This window comes from Pyrgilauda ruficollis, unplaced genomic scaffold (assembly GCF_017590135.1).
Source record: "Pyrgilauda ruficollis isolate IOZ18807 unplaced genomic scaffold, ASM1759013v1 scaffold95, whole genome shotgun sequence".
NCBI lineage: Eukaryota > Metazoa > Chordata > Aves > Passeriformes > Passeridae > Pyrgilauda > Pyrgilauda ruficollis.
In genome coordinates, this window is record NW_024531599.1 from 1,177,121 (window position 1) to 1,194,123 (window position 17,003).

Consider the following 17,003-nt stretch of genomic DNA (forward strand, 5'->3'; position numbering starts at 1 on the left):
TTAGGTGGCGTGAGACAGACACCAGCCCATTTCCAGGGGTGTGTGGGACCTGCAGAGAGCCCTAGAGGACAAGGGCTGGGGTTCCTGTGGGTGGCCGCTTCATCACAGGTGGCCATTTCCAGGGGTCACCACAGAGCAATGGCTTTGGCCAAGAGGTCTCTGCCTTGAGAAGAAAGCTTGGTTTCGCTGCAGGCTCCTCCTGGCTGGTGATGCTGCAGGGTGGGCAGGAGGAGGTTTCCCTGACCCACTTCCTGAGCCAGTGGGGCTCTCTCCCAGGCAGTTCCTAGCAGAAGTGAGACTCACACAGGGATTGTCTCCTCCCATGGCCAGCCCTGAATATCTGGAGCTCAGTCAGAGCCCTTCTAGGCCAGGGGTAGCTGGCGGTGCCTGTTGCCCAGGCAGGTATGATGGGGATGAGGGTAGACAGGTTGTACTGGTGCTTTTCAGGGAGCCGTTTGTGTCACCTTGCTGGCCCCTTGGCACTGCTGTTGGCCCTCGGCGTGTGCTGTGGGGCCGTTCCCACGGCTGCTCCGAGGAGGTTTATAAGTGAGATGTGTAGGGCGGCGTGGGTGGGGAGGGGAAGAAGGTTATCCGGAGGCTGCTGCCAGACACATCCCGGCTCTCTGAAGTTATCAGCACCTCACTGTCATTGAGGCAGGGGCAATGCTCAGAGCAGCCCCTCTCCTTGCCCCTGGTGCCCACCCTTTGCTGGCAGGGGATGAGTGTCATGGAGGGGAAGCTGTAGCTGTCAAGGATGGGGCGCACTCCCAGAGAATCAGGTGTCTCACACATGTGGTCGATGTCGGAGAAGTTCACCAAAGCCTGGGTGGAGTCATAGGAGCTTTTCTCCATGTCATCAGCCCTGCAGGACTGAGGGAAGCTGCCCTTGTCCTGCCCCTTCTGCCTCAGCAGGCGGAAGTCATCTCTGAAGTGGGGGTTGAAGAGCAGGTAGAGCAAGGGGTTGAGGCAGGCAGGCAGGGGCAGGACCACAAGGAAGACGGATTTGATGACCTCTGGGGTGATAAGGAAGAGATTGAGGGTAGAGGAGAAGGTGAGGAAGGCCACTGGGCAGTAGAGGAGGCAGTTGGTGAAGATCAGCCAGGCCACATGCTTGACCATGGCGCAGTCCCAGACAGCGCTGAACTCCCCCTTCAGCAGGTTGCAGTAGAGGCGGATGTAGGTGCCGGTGATGGTCAGGAAGCAGAGCATGTTTGTCATCACCAAGGCCACGGTGAAGCCCAGGGTGGTGGGTTTCCCCTCTGGGATGGGGTATGGGAGGCAGAGAGGGGATGCTCCATATTCCCCAATGGAGAAGAGAGGCAGAACGGCAGCCACAGAGGACAACAACAGGCAGCAACCGGCAGCAGCCTTGACCTTGCCTAGGGACGGGGACTTCCCATATCCCCGCACGCAGGAGGCTGAGAGGCTGCACTGCACAGCAGCCAGGGTCAGCAGGAAGATGGCAGCCTGGGAGGCCAGCACGGACAGGAACCCTGTCACCCTGCAGCCTGCACCCGACTCCCATCTGGCGCCGTAGCGGGCAAAGTGGCCGTAGGTGAGGGTGTCCACGAGGGCCAGCATGCTGCAGGAGATGCCTGTCAACATGTTGGCCCCAGCGATGGAGCCCACGAGGAACTTCACCGGGGAGAGGTAGCTGGGGGAAGCAAAGACAGCCAGGATGACCAGCCCGTTGCAGAGCACCGAGACCAGAACGATGACCCAGACTCCCAGGCGGATGATCCAGCTCTCAAACAGGTGATCACAGGGCTTGAAGGGACCTGGAAGACAAACCCCAAAGTTACACCCAGCAGGCACTGCTTCTCTCCAGTGGTGCTGCTCGGAGTGGTGGCCAAGTCCCAGCCCTCTCCTGGCCCCACCAGCCACATGAGTGCCTTGGGCTGGCAAGGAAAAGATGAGATTGTCCCCCCTCTTCTGCAGCTGCCTCTTGGCTCTGCCCTGTGCTCCTGCCCCAACACTGGAGTGCCTCTGGCATCCTCTCAGATCTTGTCTAGGGTGGGAAAAAGGTGCAGGGAGAGGTCAAAATGAAATGTAAGGAACAACAAACTGATCAGTGCTCCTAAAATGTAAGAAGGTCGTGACTCCAGACCGACCAACACTCCTGGTGTCAGCCTGACATTTGGGCCCCTCTGCCATTACCTGCTCCTCCTCATGTTCCCCTGGGAGCTGGTGGTGTGGAGATCTGCCAGGATGCTGCATCCTGCTCTGGTACTGCCAGCCTCTCTCTGTACACTCAAGACCTTGGCTAAGTGGTGTCTGTTTTGCATGAATGGGGATGAGCACCAGGAGGTGAAGTGTCTGGGCATGAGGGAGAGAGGGAGGGAGCTGGTGTGGCAGGGAAGGGACAGAGGGGTCTGGGCGGGCAGAACATGGAAGGATGTCAGGAGAAAGAAAGAATAGAAGTAAGGGAAGGTCATGGAGGTGTAAAAAGAGGACTGGTCTGGAAGCCAAAGGAGAAAGAAGAAAGTGGGGAAAGGGGGCAATGGCATAAAATTGCCTCTGGGAGGGATTGGGATGTTTCAGTGAGTGGCTCAGCAAAAATAAAACCAGGGTGGTAGAAGTTTTAGATGGTAAAGAGCAAAAAAATTAGAGGCAATGGAGAAATCTTTCTCATCTCAAAGGAGGTGAAACTCAGAGTGCCAGGCAGCAGGACATGCCCTCAGCTGAAATCTTGTTTCTTTTGCAACAAACTCAGTGGAACAGCTGGTAAAAAGTCTGTCCCTGCCAGTGTCCCACAGCAGACTGGCTGGAACCAGACCTCTCCAGCCTCCAGGTGTGCTTGTGCAGGACCCCACTGAGCTATGAACAGGGACAAAACCAAAGGCAACTTCCTCGAGCCCCAACCAGCATGTGCAGTCCTGTGCCTCCCTGCTCTCCCTTCCTCAGGAAACAGAGCAAAGTATCCCTGCAGTTTGCAGTGCCATAGGTATGATCAGGACTCCAAGGACAAGGCTCTGCCCTGCAATATTCCAGGCTGGCTGAGGCAAAGCCAAGTGTAAGTCATGCAGGGAAAGAGGAGAGCCAGGTCTGAGTGCAGCAGGTCGGTGGATGGAGGAGCTGGTGGTACCTGGGGTTCCTGGTCAGGCTTATCCTGACCTGGGCCTCCCCTCCTAGGAGAGCAGCTGCACCCAACAGGGAAAAGGACACTCCTCACCTGTCCCCCATTTGGCCTCCAGCCTATCAGGCTTCTGATCTGAAAGGTCGTGGGGATTGAGAGAAGCTCAAAAGATCCCAAGTCTGTTCAAAGGGTTTCCCTGGCTGCTCACCCGGGCTTGGTGTGCACTGGATAGTGGGGTGCAGCTTTGATTCCTCAAGGTCCAGCTGAAGATCATCTGCATCCAGGTCATCTGGGGAGGAAAGAACAAGAACTGCTGCTCAGATAAGAACAAGCAGAGCCATCAGAGCTACCTGGGCCAGGAGCTTTTCCTGCTGCCTGTCCTCCACACAGACCTTCCCAGCCAGTTCAAAGTAGCTGCTGGTGTACTCTTTGTCCCCTGCAGTCACTGCTGTAGAGGGAGAAGATCTTGTAAACGTTGGTGGGTTGCAGTGTAGCCAACCCCTCTGTTTTTAGGTTACTCCCAACATTTGAAGTGTGAGAGCCCCAGATCCCAGAGCTGTGTGACTGCGGTTCCCTCCTCCCAGCACTCTTTATTAAAGTAACGAAATCCTCCAGCCTATGTGGTTACAGAACACAAAGCCTTCAAATGCAGCTTCTCCATGGGAGCTTTCTGGGCAGGCCTTGTCCAATATTTGTTCATCAACAGGGATTTTGGGGCTTTGTTCAGAGGGAACCATCAGCCTCTTCTTGCTGCACAAATTTTTTGTCAGCAGCAACCACCACCAAACAGTTCCTCAGCAAAGAGACAAGGGAACACAACATTTATAGCTTTATTTTATGCCCTGTAAAACCTTGGGACTGTGGTGCCCTGTTTTGAATCGTGGATGTTCCCAGGATTTGCTGAGGGATTTGCAGACTGGTTGCCTGTGGCTGCAGATTCTGCAGCCATGGGGTTTGTGCAGCCAGGCTGCAGAGCCCAGCCCTGCACCGGCATCTCTGTCATGCTGGCAGCTGCAACCCGAGCCAGGCTGGGGCTTGCTGAGGGTCAGGCACAGAGCCCCTGGCTGAAGAAGAAGCTGCTGGAAGGGAATGGGGCCGAGCCCTCAGCTGTGTGCTCAGTGTAGGCCGTCACCAGGGTGAATGGCATCCTCTCAGCCTAATCCACGACATGCTTCTCTGCTTTGTTCCTTGTTCCTGTTCCCAAAGCCCTGCTGGCTGACAGCACTGGGACACGCTGAGGACAGCTGCTGTCCTGCTGCCCCGTTCCCAGCCGTGGCACCGGCACAGCCTCCAGCTCCCAGTGGAGATCTTGGGAGGGTTTTCTGCCAGCAGGAGGAAAGGGAAAGGATGTGGTTTTGTTCTTGCTACAGCCTGGTAGCCAGAGAGCTGGATCTGTGGCTGTGGGATGAACTCTGTCTTGGATGAATGGACTGATGCTGGAGCCCAGGTGTGCACCTGGCAGCTTAGACAGTGGCCAGGAAGGCAAATTTCCACAGCACTGAAGATAAGGCTGACCTGAGTGGGATTTATGTGTCTAATCTGTTTAGAAGTGGTGCCTCTCAAGAGCTATCCTCCCTGCCTGTGTTCGAAAATGTGACTGGGATTATTTGATTAAAGGATGATGACAAATAACGTGCTATCTTTAGTGCCTCCTGACAAGCTCCATGGCTTTCTCAGCTTCAGGGAGCTTTGGAAAAAAAGATCATTTTTAAAATCTGTCTGTGTAAGAATTGAAATATTACTGCTGCTTTGGAGCCTGGCAAGGAAACCCTCACAGTGGGATGGAAAAATATTTCATCCTTGTATTTTATAGTCTTATAAATCTCCAGTGTCTTTTCCAGCCACAGTGCGGAGGCTGTGATGTGCAGTCACGATACCCAAATAAAACAGACACAGCCTTGCTCTTTCTGTGCTCTGCTGAGACCCAGCCCTTGGGAAAGTGTAACCTGTGCCATCCATTTTCTCCTCAAAGCCTGGTTTTAAGCCCAGGTTAAACATTTTCCTGAAGTGAAGGATGATCTTTTGTTTTGCCTGGACTACTGAGCCTGCTGGGAATTACAAAGCAATCCTTAGTCAGCACAGTGGGACTCAAAGTGAAAAATGTACCTCTCTCTGCTAGAAACCAGCCCCTCTCCAGCCTGGAAACTGGCTAAAGGAAAATGGCTGTTATGTCCCAGCAAGGCAGGCTGCATTGATTTTGAAGAAGCTGTTATTTATTTGAATTTTGCTGAGGTGCCTCCACTTTCTGAGGTCTTATGGGAAAAATCCTCTTTGCCAGTAGTGTCCTTTCCATGAGAAAGGGGCTGCCTGTACCAAAAGTCAAGAGAGAGGAAGAGGAGCAGAATTGCTGGGGAAGGGACAGAACAGAAAACTGTTCTGGGCTGAATGCTTTCCCCCCTTAGTGCTGTCTGCTCGTTCCCTGCTCAGTCCTGTCTGTCTCAGCCAGGGCAGTCCCGGGGGTTGCAGGGACTTGCCCTCTCCTCGGTGTGAGGGTGGCTGCAAGAGGCCTGGGCAGATCCTCTTTGGGGTCTGGAGTAGCTTTTTGAATGACAGAAGTAGAAGTGGATCTCTAAGGACCCTGCAGGGTTTGCAGGTGGTTGCAGAAGTTCCTTAGTAACTTCACAAGCTGCTGGAGGTGCTGGCTGGGGGAGCAGTGTCCCACTGCCCAGGCATCCACACACATGTGCTCCCTTCTCCCTTCCCACAGCTTTGTTCCATCATTGCAAACACATTTTGAAGTGAATTCATCCCCTTCTGTCCTCAAACCAGAGGTCCCAAGGGGAGCTGCTGGGATGGTGAGGGAAGTGCCCCAGGGCACTTTTCCTGCCCTCCTCTGCAGCACTTTTGGGACCTGCTGGGGGCTGTCCTGGTGACAGGTCCCTGAGCCATCTTTGGGTTCCTGGTCAGCCACAGGGGCAGACTTGGGACAGGGGGTGTCTGCTAAACTCTGCCAGTTGTAATCCAAAGAGGCTGAGATAATTGAGAGAAGAGAAGGCCCCAGGATTTAGAGACCCTTCCAGTGTCTAAAGGGGTGCCAAGAGAGCTGGAGAGAAGCTGTGGCTGCCCCTGGATCCCTGGAAGTGCTTAAGGCCAGGCTGGATGGGGCTTGGAGCCACCTGGGACAGTGGAAGGTGTCCCTGCCATGGCAGGGGGGCCACGAGAAGAGCTTCAAGGTATTTCCCAAACCCAAACCATTGTAGAATTCAATGATATCCCAAACATATCAGTGATATCCCAAGTGCTGGAAGTGAGACCTTAAATATCCATTTTGGCAAGGTGACAGAATGATGAGATGTGCCCTGACCACTCTAGTTTGGGCCCCAGGTGGCTGTTACTCAGATGAGAATGGACATACTCGGGTGTGGGGGGTTCCCAGGCAGCCAGGGCTCTGGGGGGATGGGGAAGAGCTGATCTGGCCCTGGGGGCTGTGGCACTGCATGTCCTGGGTCTGCAGCCAGTGCTCCCTCAGGTGCTGGCTGTGGGAGCAGGAGAGGCTGGAGGAGCCAGGGCCAGGCAGGGCAGGGCTGGGCACTGGGAGCCATTCCCCATCCCTTTCACTGCCCAGCCTGAGGTTCTGGGGACTCCTTTGGGAGGGACTGGAAGCAGTGCACAAGGCTGAGAGGACAGAGCTGTCTGGAAGTGTTCCCTGTCCCTCTCACAAGTTCTCCCACAGTGTTCAAGTGCCCTGACAAGCCTGGCTGGACCTGCTGAGACACAGCCCCAAGGTATTTTCTCTTCAGCAGACCACTTTCCCTCTTGCATGAAAGGAATGTTTGGGAGCTTTTTTCCTCTTTAATGAGAAAGTGTTACAAGGTTCATATAACCCAGCTAAATACCATCAGTGGTCATCAGAAAGGAAGCACAGGGAACAGAAATAAAGCCATGATTAATTAAGTAAAACAGCAATATCACAAACTCCATATCATCAAGAGCAGACCCTGCTGTTGGAGGTCTGGAGAATCATCTGCAAAAGCTGCACATCATAAGGAATGATGTTCCTATGCATTTCACATTTGCACCTCTGTACTTTGATGTTTCAAAACAGATCCAATGCTTTAACATCTGAAAACAGGAGCCTTTACGAGCTGCAAATAATCTCATTTGGTCTTAGAATCAGTCAGCATTCCCCTCGTGGTGCTGGGACTGGCCTGGAGGCCTGGGACCCTGGGGTAGGTTTTGGTCTGCTGGCAGGGCCAGGTGAGAGCATCCTTTGGGACATCAAAGACTTTGGTACCGAGCAAAAGCAGGTCTGTGGCCCCTTGTCACAAACTAGATCTTTCCACAAATGCCATAATTTGCTGGGCAAACCCCACAACTATCTGCACTAGGACTGCTACAGTATGGGCTGCATTAATGATGGAAAAAGTGACCTGGCTCAGGATGAAATCCTGCAGCAATGACTGTAACATGACTCCTCTGTACTGTCTGGCCAGTGTTACCACCAAGTCTACCATGCTTCCTGGAGTCACATCACGCCAGTAGGAATCACATTTGCTACCCTCTGGCTGGACTCTTTGCATGTCTAAAGGTCATATTTAGGCTGTGAAGGATCAGTGCAGGAGCACAGGGCTTGGGGGTCACTTCTGGCTGTGTCACAAAGTGTCTTGGTCATCCTGCCCATAACACAGAGTCCAGCAGCTCTGGGTCTGAATCTGCCTCCAGATGCAGTCCTGCCTGCTCAGGCTGTGGGAGGACAGCAGGGCCCCTGGCTGGGCTGGATGCTCAGTGCTCCTGGGAGCAGGTGGGTCAGGGCTCTCCAGGGGCACAGCCCTCTCTCCATCTCCCATGTGGATTTGCCTACAGGATGTCTCAGGCCTCGGAAGTGCACTGTATTTACACAAATGTATAAATAGAAGCAGCATCCAGGCTGTGTTCTGAAATGTTGTTTGCACTCTCCAGCAGTTACAGAGGAAGCAAAGGGGCTCATGTTTTTCTTTGTGTTATTCTGAGACTCTCTTGCAGGGGGATCACAGCAGCCTGGTGCTGGGGCTGCTGCTGTGCTGTGGGGCTGGGAGTGCAGTGGTGCCTTGCACTCTGCTGGCTCCTGGAACTGGCCTCATGCAGTCTGTGCAGAGCTGCACTTTGGAGCACAGAATAAATTGACTCTTGGACAGAAAATGCTACTTGACCATGGAGATTCGTCTTCCCTGCCTTGGCCAGTCCCTGTGCTGTGTTCCTCAAACGTGTCCTCTTGTCACACCTAACCCTGACCTTTGCTGTAACACCCAGGGTGTGCACAAAAGCAGCACACACAGAGCTCTCTCTGCCTCCAGTCAGTGGGATATTCCAGGTCTTTGAGTTCATTCTCTTACTCAGATTAATCCCAGGGTCCTTCCTCTAGGCGATGTCCTGCCAAAGGCTCCACATTGCCCAGAAGTCTAATGACCAAGCCCAGTTGTCCCAGGTAGCCTCAGCCACCTTCCAGTGCCTTGAGCAGTGTCCCTCCATAGCCAGCAAGGCCAAACTGACAAATATGCCCAAGGTGTGGGGGCTCTCAGGTCCTTTGGTTCCATTGTGAAGGTTTGGATGTGCCAGATCTACTCTTTCTCCCAGACAGGGTCACCAAATGGAGCCTGTTCAAAGCAATGGGCCACTGTGTTGAAGAAGGCTCAGCCTGCCCTCCCTGAGGCAGGTGTCACCTGTGACAGTGGCACCACTCCTGCAGATGCAGGATTGCACCCCAGCTCACAGCCCTGCCCAGGGGCCGATCACCATGCAGGCTGTTTACTCACAGTGGTTGTCAGTGTGACCTGGGAACAATTCCAAGGTCCTCTTGTGTGGATCCTCCTCCTCAGGGGCCATGTCTTCTGCCTCCCACTGGCTGGACACCCTGAAGATGCCGCTGCAGCTCCCGTAGGCACAGCACTGGTAGGCGTAGGGCACCTCCAGGACTCTGCACAGAGGAAAGCAGAACTTTAAGGTGTGTCCCCTCCATGGCCTGACTCTCCATTGCTTTGCACCTTTTGCTTAGTTCCTTCATTTCAAAGATGAAACTCATCTGTACAGAGTCACAAAATATTCTGGGCTGGAAGGGACCCACAAGGATCATCATGTCCAGCTCTGAAGTGAATGGGCCCTACAGGGATCACATCCACACTGTTGGTGCTATTAGCACTGTGCCCTAAGCAGCTGAGCTAACCTCAGAGTCAAAAAATATGGAACACTTCATGAATTTCTGTGCAGGAGCCATGCTGACCTTCTCTGTATCGTTCCAGTTTTGGTACCTGTGCTGCTGACATGACAAAATCTGGTCTGTGTGGTGATGGTCACAGTGGAGAGGGATTTTTCTTTGGTGAAGGCTCCATGTAGGACAGGCTGTGGACCCAGGGCAGCCCATGGTGTCTCTGCACCACTTTTGGTGCTTAAGACACTGTCAGTCAATACAATATTGTCAAACACCAGGTTTGGAAAATACTCTAAGTTCCCAGATAGTTCCTTGTCCTGGTTCCAGCCAGAACAGGGTTAATTTTTGCAGTAGGTGTGAGGGAGCATGACCAGGACCCAGAGGTTATTCTGTACCATGTAACTCATTGCTGGGGGATAGGGGGAAAGGAGAAAATGTGGTGGGGGAGCCATCTGGTATTTGTTTGTTGTTGGGGGCTTTCCATGCAAATAACTTTCTTTTCTTATACTTTTTGTTATTAATATTGTTGATGTTACTGTTTGTGTCTTATCTCATTGCTGTTTCCAGTAAATTGTTCTTATCTCAACCCATCATCTTGGCCTTTTGTACCTCCAGTTGGGGAGGAGTGAGTGGTGCATGGTATTAGCAGGAATACTAAATTGGAGAATACCAGTCCTAAACCACCACATTCCTAAAAACCCTTCTGCTGTTATCCTCAGAATAAACTAGCCCCTCTCTCCAATATGCAATGTACAGTCTTCAATTTCTACCCCAAGGCCATGTTTTCCCAGGCATCCTTTCCTTCCTTCAAGGGGAGAAGCTTCCCTAGAGCAAGGCTCCCCTTGCTTGTTGAGGGCACCTTCAAACTCCAGTTCCAGGAGTCTCAGCTCAGGCAGGGAATTCTCAGGTCTCCCAAGTGAAGCAAGTTATTTAAATATGTCTGATTTCTACTTGAAAGTTGAATTGTTAGTTGCTAATTACAACATGTGTTGCAAGGTTAATTCAACAGCAGCTGAGCATCATCTGGATGCAATACCAGGCTGTCTGTCAGCAGCTGCATTTTTGGCTTTGCTGGAAGTCAGGGAGACTGCTGATGAATGCAAAGGAACCCCAGGTTTTCCAGACAATTAAGGTCCTCTGACAAGATCAGTAAATATGGTAAAACTCTATATTCTAAAAATATGCTTTTGTTTTATGTTCCCAAACATTTCTGGCCGAGCCCCGGGAGGGTCTGGAAACTCTGTATACAAGCTCGTTTCCTGTTATAAGCTCCAAATTAGATCCTATTATTGAAAGGTGGTAGGGAGGTGCAGATCCTCCCAGCAAGGCTAAGAACTGCTCCCAGATGACTCTTCCAGATATATGCCCCAAGAGTAAGGCTGCTTAATGACAGTGCCCGAAATTTGGGGAATGTTAATGGGTCCGTTGCCTGGCATGGTTCACTGAAGCACTGCTGCAGGCTCAGCTTCTCTGGTACAAACACAAACCAGCTCAAGAGACGTGAATGGAACTAATTTAGAGGAGAAACACCCTGGAAGTGCTGAGCTTGACTCACCCTGCACAAGGGACTGCCTGTTGGAGCAGGACCAGAGGAGCCCACGGAGCTGCTCAGAGGGCTGGAGCCCCCCTGCTCTGGAGCCCCTCTGGGAGAGCTGGGGGTGTTCACCTGGAGAAGAAAAGGCTCCAGGGAGAGCTCAGAGCTCCTTGCACGGCCTGAAGGAGCTTGGCACTTGTGAGGGTGCAGCTTGAGTCCTGTGTCCAGTTCTGGACCCCTCAATTCAAGGAAGACATTGAGGGGCTGGAGTCAGGAAAGGGAAATGGAGCTGGGGAAGGGTCTGGAGAGTAAATCATATGGAGAGTGGCTGAGGGGGCTCAGCCTGGAGAAAAGGAAGATCTCCCCCATCAGCAGGGACCTTATCACTCCTTACAACTGATGATTGTAACAAGGTGGGGCTTGATCTCTTCTCTGGGCACTAAGTGGCAGGGAGAGAGAAAATGGCCTCAAACTACACCAGAGGAGACTCATGTTGGAATCAGGAGGAATTCCTTCAAGGAAGGGCTTGTTAGACATTGGAAGGGGCTGACCAGGGAGGTGGTGGAGTCCCCATCCTGGGAAGTGTTCAGGGAACAACTGGATGTGGCACTGAGTGCTCTGGGCTGGTGACAAGGTGGGGACTCGTCACAGGTTGGACTTGATGACCTCAGAGTTTTTTCCAATATTAATGATTCTCTGGTTCTATGGTTCTGTGAAGAAAGCTGGAGAGGACATTTGGACAAGGGTCTGGAAGGACAGGACAAGGAATCCTCATTTCCTACTAGGAAGGGCAGTGTTTGATGGGATATTGGGAAAAAATTCTTCCCTGTGAGGGTGGGGAGGCCCTGGCACAGGGTGCTCAGAGAAGCTGTGGCTGCCATGGAAGTGTCCAAGGCCAGGTTGAATGGGGCTTGGAGAAACCTGGGATGGCAGAAGGTGTCCCTGCCCATGGCAGGGGGTGGAATGAGATGAGCTTTAATGTTTCTGTCCAACCCACACCATTCTATTGTTGTATGATTTTGGGTGTAAAAAACCCAAAAGCTTCTGGAACCCCCTGCCATTTGGGAACCAGTCATGCAGCATTTCCTAGATATGAGTTAAAAAAGTCAGAAAGAGAGAGCCCTGCAGGCACCACTGCTGAGACAGCCTGAAGGGAGAGCTCCACACTTCTCCTCAGACCTGAGCTTTGAGCCCTGTGTTGGTGCAGTGATCTGTGACCCCAGCCCTGTGTGGAAACTGGAGAAGCTCCAGCTTTGGGAACCCATCCTGGATGAGTGGGAATATCAGCTCATGCATTCCTGGCTTGAAGAGAACTCCCTGGAACACCCAAGCAAGAGATAACTTCATCTGGAAGGAATTTGTGTTCTCTGGACCATGGGTGTCTAAGCCCTAAGGCAGGTGCCACACTGAGACCCAGGAGCCAAGAAGGGTCAGGAAAGTCTGAGCCTGCAGCACAGCACTCTGCTCTGAGCCTTTTGCAGCCTCTTCTTCATCAGTTTGACTCCTTCAGGCTCCTCATTAATCCATAACAGACAAGACATGGCCACACAAGCAGAGTTTATGGAAGAAAACCTGGATGTCATTAGGTAGGACTGCTTCTGGGAATATTTTCCATTGAGAGGAGCCCTGAGCTGGGCCTGCTCCACGTTTTCCACTTGTGTGTGTGTGTTTGGGGTGGGGGTGGTGGCCTGGGAGCTCATCACTGCTCTCCCGTGGAACATATTAAAGATGAGATGTGCTAGCAGCAGATGGATCTTCCTCAACCCATGGGCCTGGAAACGTTGACAAAGCACGAGATGGGCCAGGACAGCAGGAGGCTGAGTGCTGTGAGCAAATACAGCCTGTGCTGAACACCAGAAGTGAAGTGTTCAACTTCACTTGAAGTGAAGAGTGAAAGAGCCAACATTCCAAGTACCTCATTTTGGGGAAGCTCTCCTTGGTGAAGGGCTCAGAAAGAGCTGGGTTGCCTTGGAGCTTCAGATGGGTCAGTCCAGCCAGACCATCCAGGGGCAGCGTGACCAGCTGGTTGTCAGTCAAGTCCCTGGTGAGGGGAAAGCAGAGAGGGAGACCACGGTCAGGGCTCTGCTGCGGTGGGATCTCAGCCAAGCAGAGGGCACTGCCTCAGTTGCTCCCTTGATGTGATGCTGAAATGGGGCTGGGTGCTGCACTGGGGCCAGGAGCCTCTGGAGGTAAACACTGCAGTCAGTCCCTGGGAAGGTGAGGGGCTGGGGTTGGTGGCCATGCTGAAAGCTCTGGGTGCATCTCCCTCACTGTGCACGTCTGTGCCCCACACATCTCTTCCTCCACTGTATTCAGGGATGACTGCAGATCCCAGCCCATGAAACACCCAAGAGTCTCAGAGAGGGGGCTGAGAACTGGGGTCCCTCCAGAGCCAGCACAGATGGTCTGCAGTGACTCTTGCAGAAACAGCCCATCCTGCTGATCTTCCTTAAAGGCATCTAAGGCAGCTATGGAAGCATCAGCAAATGGAGGTTTACGTGTTCAGGATGAGAGCATCTTGAAGATGGCCCCTCCTCACTTCATCATCCCTTTATTGATAGGAAAACTTGGGATTAGAAACAGCCCATCCTGCTGATCTTCCTTAAAGGCATCTAAGGCAGCTATGGAAGCATCAGCAAATGGAGGTTTAAGTGTTCAGGATGAGAGCATCTTGAAGATGGCCCCTCCTGCACTTCATCATCCCTTTATTAATAGGAAACCTTGGGATTTGTTGTGTCCACATCAGTGCTGAGACATGCACCTCAACCCATCAGTCTTTCAGCATCTAAATCCCAGGTGTTCTGGTAGCCCAGGGAGTCAGTCTGAGGTCCTCAGATACCTCCCATCCCTGGCCCACTGTGAAGGAAATATCCCTGCAACTTACAGCTTGGTGAGGGAGTGCAGGGTCACAAAGGCTTCTGGGTGAATAAACTGGATGTAATTCCAGCTCAGGTCTCTGCAAGGCAAGGACACAGCAGTAAGAAGAGAGCAGGGCAAGGCAGTGAAGCTGCTGACACTGGCCTAGCCAAGGGCCCTGGTGGGAGCACATGTGGGATCTGTAGCTCCTTGGTCAGCAGCAATTTCTGTCCCAATGCATCTCCCCTCAGACAAGTCTGGGTCTGTATATGGGTGGTTTCCAACAGAGGGCACAAGAGTTTGCCTTGCAGGAGCTCCTCTGCTGAAATCAATGGGAAAGGATCTATGGAAAATGTTCTTTTCTGGCTTAATTTCTGTAAATTTGGGAATTTTTTTGCCAACGTGCCAAACAGGTCATGCCTTAGTGCCAGAGCATCCCCAGTGCAGTCACAGTGCTGGGTGCAGCACAGGAAGGTAGGGCCAGGGTTCTGGGGAATGTGATTCTAGAATGTCTCCTGCCATGCACAGGTGCTTTGGAGTCACTGAGTCCCCTCAATTAGCTCTGCCTCCATCCAAGTGAGACAGCTCCACTCCTCTGTAAGCAGTGTAGAGGAAACCAGCAAACTGAGACAAATTTCTTGCCCTAAGGCTGACTGCAGGACAGCCTTCATCTCTCCATCTGTAAGGGAGAGAAGATACCTGCTCAGGTGTGTGTGACCCTGGGTAGGATGAATCCTCTCCCAGGGACCAGAACGTACCCAAAGCTGCCAGAGCTTTCTCACCTGTCTGTGTGACTGGGCTGGGGCAGCATGCTCACGGTTCCTGGGTGTCTGCAGTGCCACCTGCCACACCTCAGGTGTGTCTGTGACACTCACGGGATCCCAGGAACGCTGGGCTATTAAATGGCACACGCATTGCTGCACCATGGGAACAGATTTGATGGGATTTAGTTCACTTCCTAACAGAACAGCAAATAAAGACTGTCAGGGCTCTTCCCAGATGTCACACAGCCACAGTGCCCTTCAGGGCTGTGCCAGCTCTCCAAGGTGCCAGGCACTTGGGAGGTGACTCTGTGTGTGCACTTGTGGAACACGAACTTCTGAGTGGTGGGGAGGAGCTTTCAAACCAAATGGGATGCTTTGCATGTTCCAGGAGTGCCTGTCCCAGGACCAGCCTGTGTAGGACAGGGGTGCTGGAGCTCAGGTGCACTCAGGTACTGCCCTGGGTTCCTCCTGGCATTCAGGAGGCCTGTCTGTGATGTGGGCTCTGCCCTGGCAGAGCTGCTGCGTGTGGGGTGTGGGCATGAGGGGGCAGGTAAGGAGAGGGGTCTGCAGGCAGAGGAGAAGCCAAAAGGATGGTTTGTGCTCTCCTCTTTCCTAAGACAGAATGGAAGAGGGATTCAGCAGAGACAGAGGCAGGCTGGGGCTTCCCCCAGCCTCTCTGGGTTCACAGTCCCCCTCCCCAGCATGACCCAGCTGGTCCCTGGCAGACAATACTTGCATGGAGCGCAGGGCCATCAGCTGCACAAAGGTGTCTGCTCGAATCTCCTGGATCTTATTGTGCTGGAGACCCCTGGAAAAACAGAAACTGGTTTGAGAAAAGAGCTGAAGGCAGTTGTGGAGATCTTTGTCCCAGGGCAGCACTGTCACCATGGAAGTTGCTGTGCTTGGGAGACCTACTCTTATTTCAAGAGTTAAACAAGATGAGCAGCAAAATGTGTCAAAGCCATTCTCTCCTGCAGGCTCTGCTCCAGGGCTCAGCCTCTGCTTTTGATGCCATCATGACTGAGTAAAGAACTGTTGATGTGCAGTGGCCAAAGATACCCTGTTGACCCCAAACCCACACTAGTTTCCCACTTTGCTCCTCCCTAAGCCTCCAAACTGCTTTTTCCAGAGGACAAGCTGAGAGCTTGGAGCCAGTGATCATCAACCAGCTCCGTGTGACCCTTCAGGAAGGACCATGTGGTGCTGCCCTTTGCCTTGGTGAGGATGAAGGTTTGAGGGCTGAAGATATCTCAGTATTTCATGAAGAAATATCTTGATGTCTTGTAGAACCCACTGTCCACATTGCACATGAAGTGGCTCAGCCCTCCACATCCCCCTTTCCAGCTCCTTCATCCCCTGGGGAAGGGGGAAAAAGCAGGGTGAGAGTTCACAGACTCTGCTGACTGACCTACACAATCCCCACATCCTCAAGAGACATCCTGGATGCTCGAACCATGCACCTTGTGGGAAAGGTTCAGTTCCTCAGGGCTGTTTTCCCTAGTGTGAGCTCATCCTGAACTCCCAGACCTGCAGAAGCAGCATCCCCCTCCCTATGACCTTCTGCAAGGTGACACAGCCACTGCCTGCTGCTCCACCTACAGCAGCTCCCTGGGCATTTCTCAGGTGCTTAACCTGCCTTTGGACTCAGAAATGATCTTGACTCATCTCACACAAGGACCCTCATGTGCTGGCTCTACTGTCTCAGCTGGTATTTGGCCACGTGCTGCTGTTCTAAAGGTGGGCACTTGAGCTGCCCCCGTGGTGCCCCAGGCTGGCATTGCTCCTGCCTCCAGCCAAGATTTCACCTGGGAGCCACTGGAAGATGTGGGCACAGATTTGGGGGTCACTGACTGGAAGAGGTGGAGTTTGGGCAGAAGGGATATTGCAGCAAGATTGAGAAAAATAATTTAGGGGTGTTTAGCTGTGAGGGACCAGCTGTGTGGTGCAGGGGAAGGTCTGGACACCAGCAGTTACAGCAGAGCAAGGGCACAGCTGAGCTGTTTGTGTGCCAGGCTGTACCACCGGGCACCACCAGACTTGCTTCAAACCATCAGGTTTGATGCTTGGTGGGGGTGGGGCTTACAGGGTAAAAACTTTGGGGTTAAGGGACCAAACACTCATTTTGGTCCCTTAATTAAAAAAATAATATTAATTTAATATTAATATTTTTATAGGTACATAGGTATAATCTATTTGACTTCAGTAGCCAGAAACTGGGATTTAATGTGATTCTATATTAATGTTAAGTCTGAATTTGCTATATTATAAAATTGTGCCAGAAGGAACTCAGGCAGAATGTGTGAAACCACAGGTTTGAAATTCTGGACATTTATCTTTTTTTGGTGTACTTTCTATTTTTTTCAAATGTTTTCCTGGGGGTACTCTCACAGCTGCCATAAAAAGCAGCAGGGGCTGTGTACTCTTGTTTCCATGTAGTTTCACAGTCTTCTAAGGTCCAGTTTGCTGAGGCTGGATGAGCTGGTCTGACTATCCAGGCTGAGGTGCTACAGAGAGCAGGGACAACCTCTCCTGTGGCGTTTTTTAATGGGGATGCTGCTCCCATACATCTGTTCTTCCAGGTAGCAGGATTATGTGAAAAATCATGGAGTCTACCTTAACTGGTTTTTTTAATAGTTTTTCTCAAAAAGG

General features: G+C 52.2%; 1 protein-coding gene and 1 non-coding gene across 2 annotated transcripts in view; both read right to left on the reverse strand.

Annotated features, from left to right (window-relative positions):
* Positions 1-540: 540 nt before the first annotated feature.
* LGR6 (leucine rich repeat containing G protein-coupled receptor 6) overlaps positions 541-17,003 on the reverse strand; it is a 147,252-nt gene continuing 130,789 nt past the window's right edge. Inside the window, exons 13-18 of the mRNA XM_041489592.1 lie at positions 15,091-15,162; positions 13,619-13,690; positions 12,650-12,775; positions 8,809-8,969; positions 3,285-3,365; positions 541-1,778 (exon numbers count right to left, since the gene is read on the reverse strand). Coding sequence (XP_041345526.1) covers positions 541-1,778; positions 3,285-3,365; positions 8,809-8,969; positions 12,650-12,775; positions 13,619-13,690; positions 15,091-15,162 — 1,750 coding nt within the window. The remainder of the gene's footprint in view (positions 1,779-3,284; positions 3,366-8,808; positions 8,970-12,649; positions 12,776-13,618; positions 13,691-15,090; positions 15,163-17,003) is intronic.
* Positions 9,226-9,318, reverse strand: LOC121365466. The gene has a single exon (XR_005957018.1). It is a non-coding gene; the product is annotated as a U6 spliceosomal RNA (small nuclear RNA).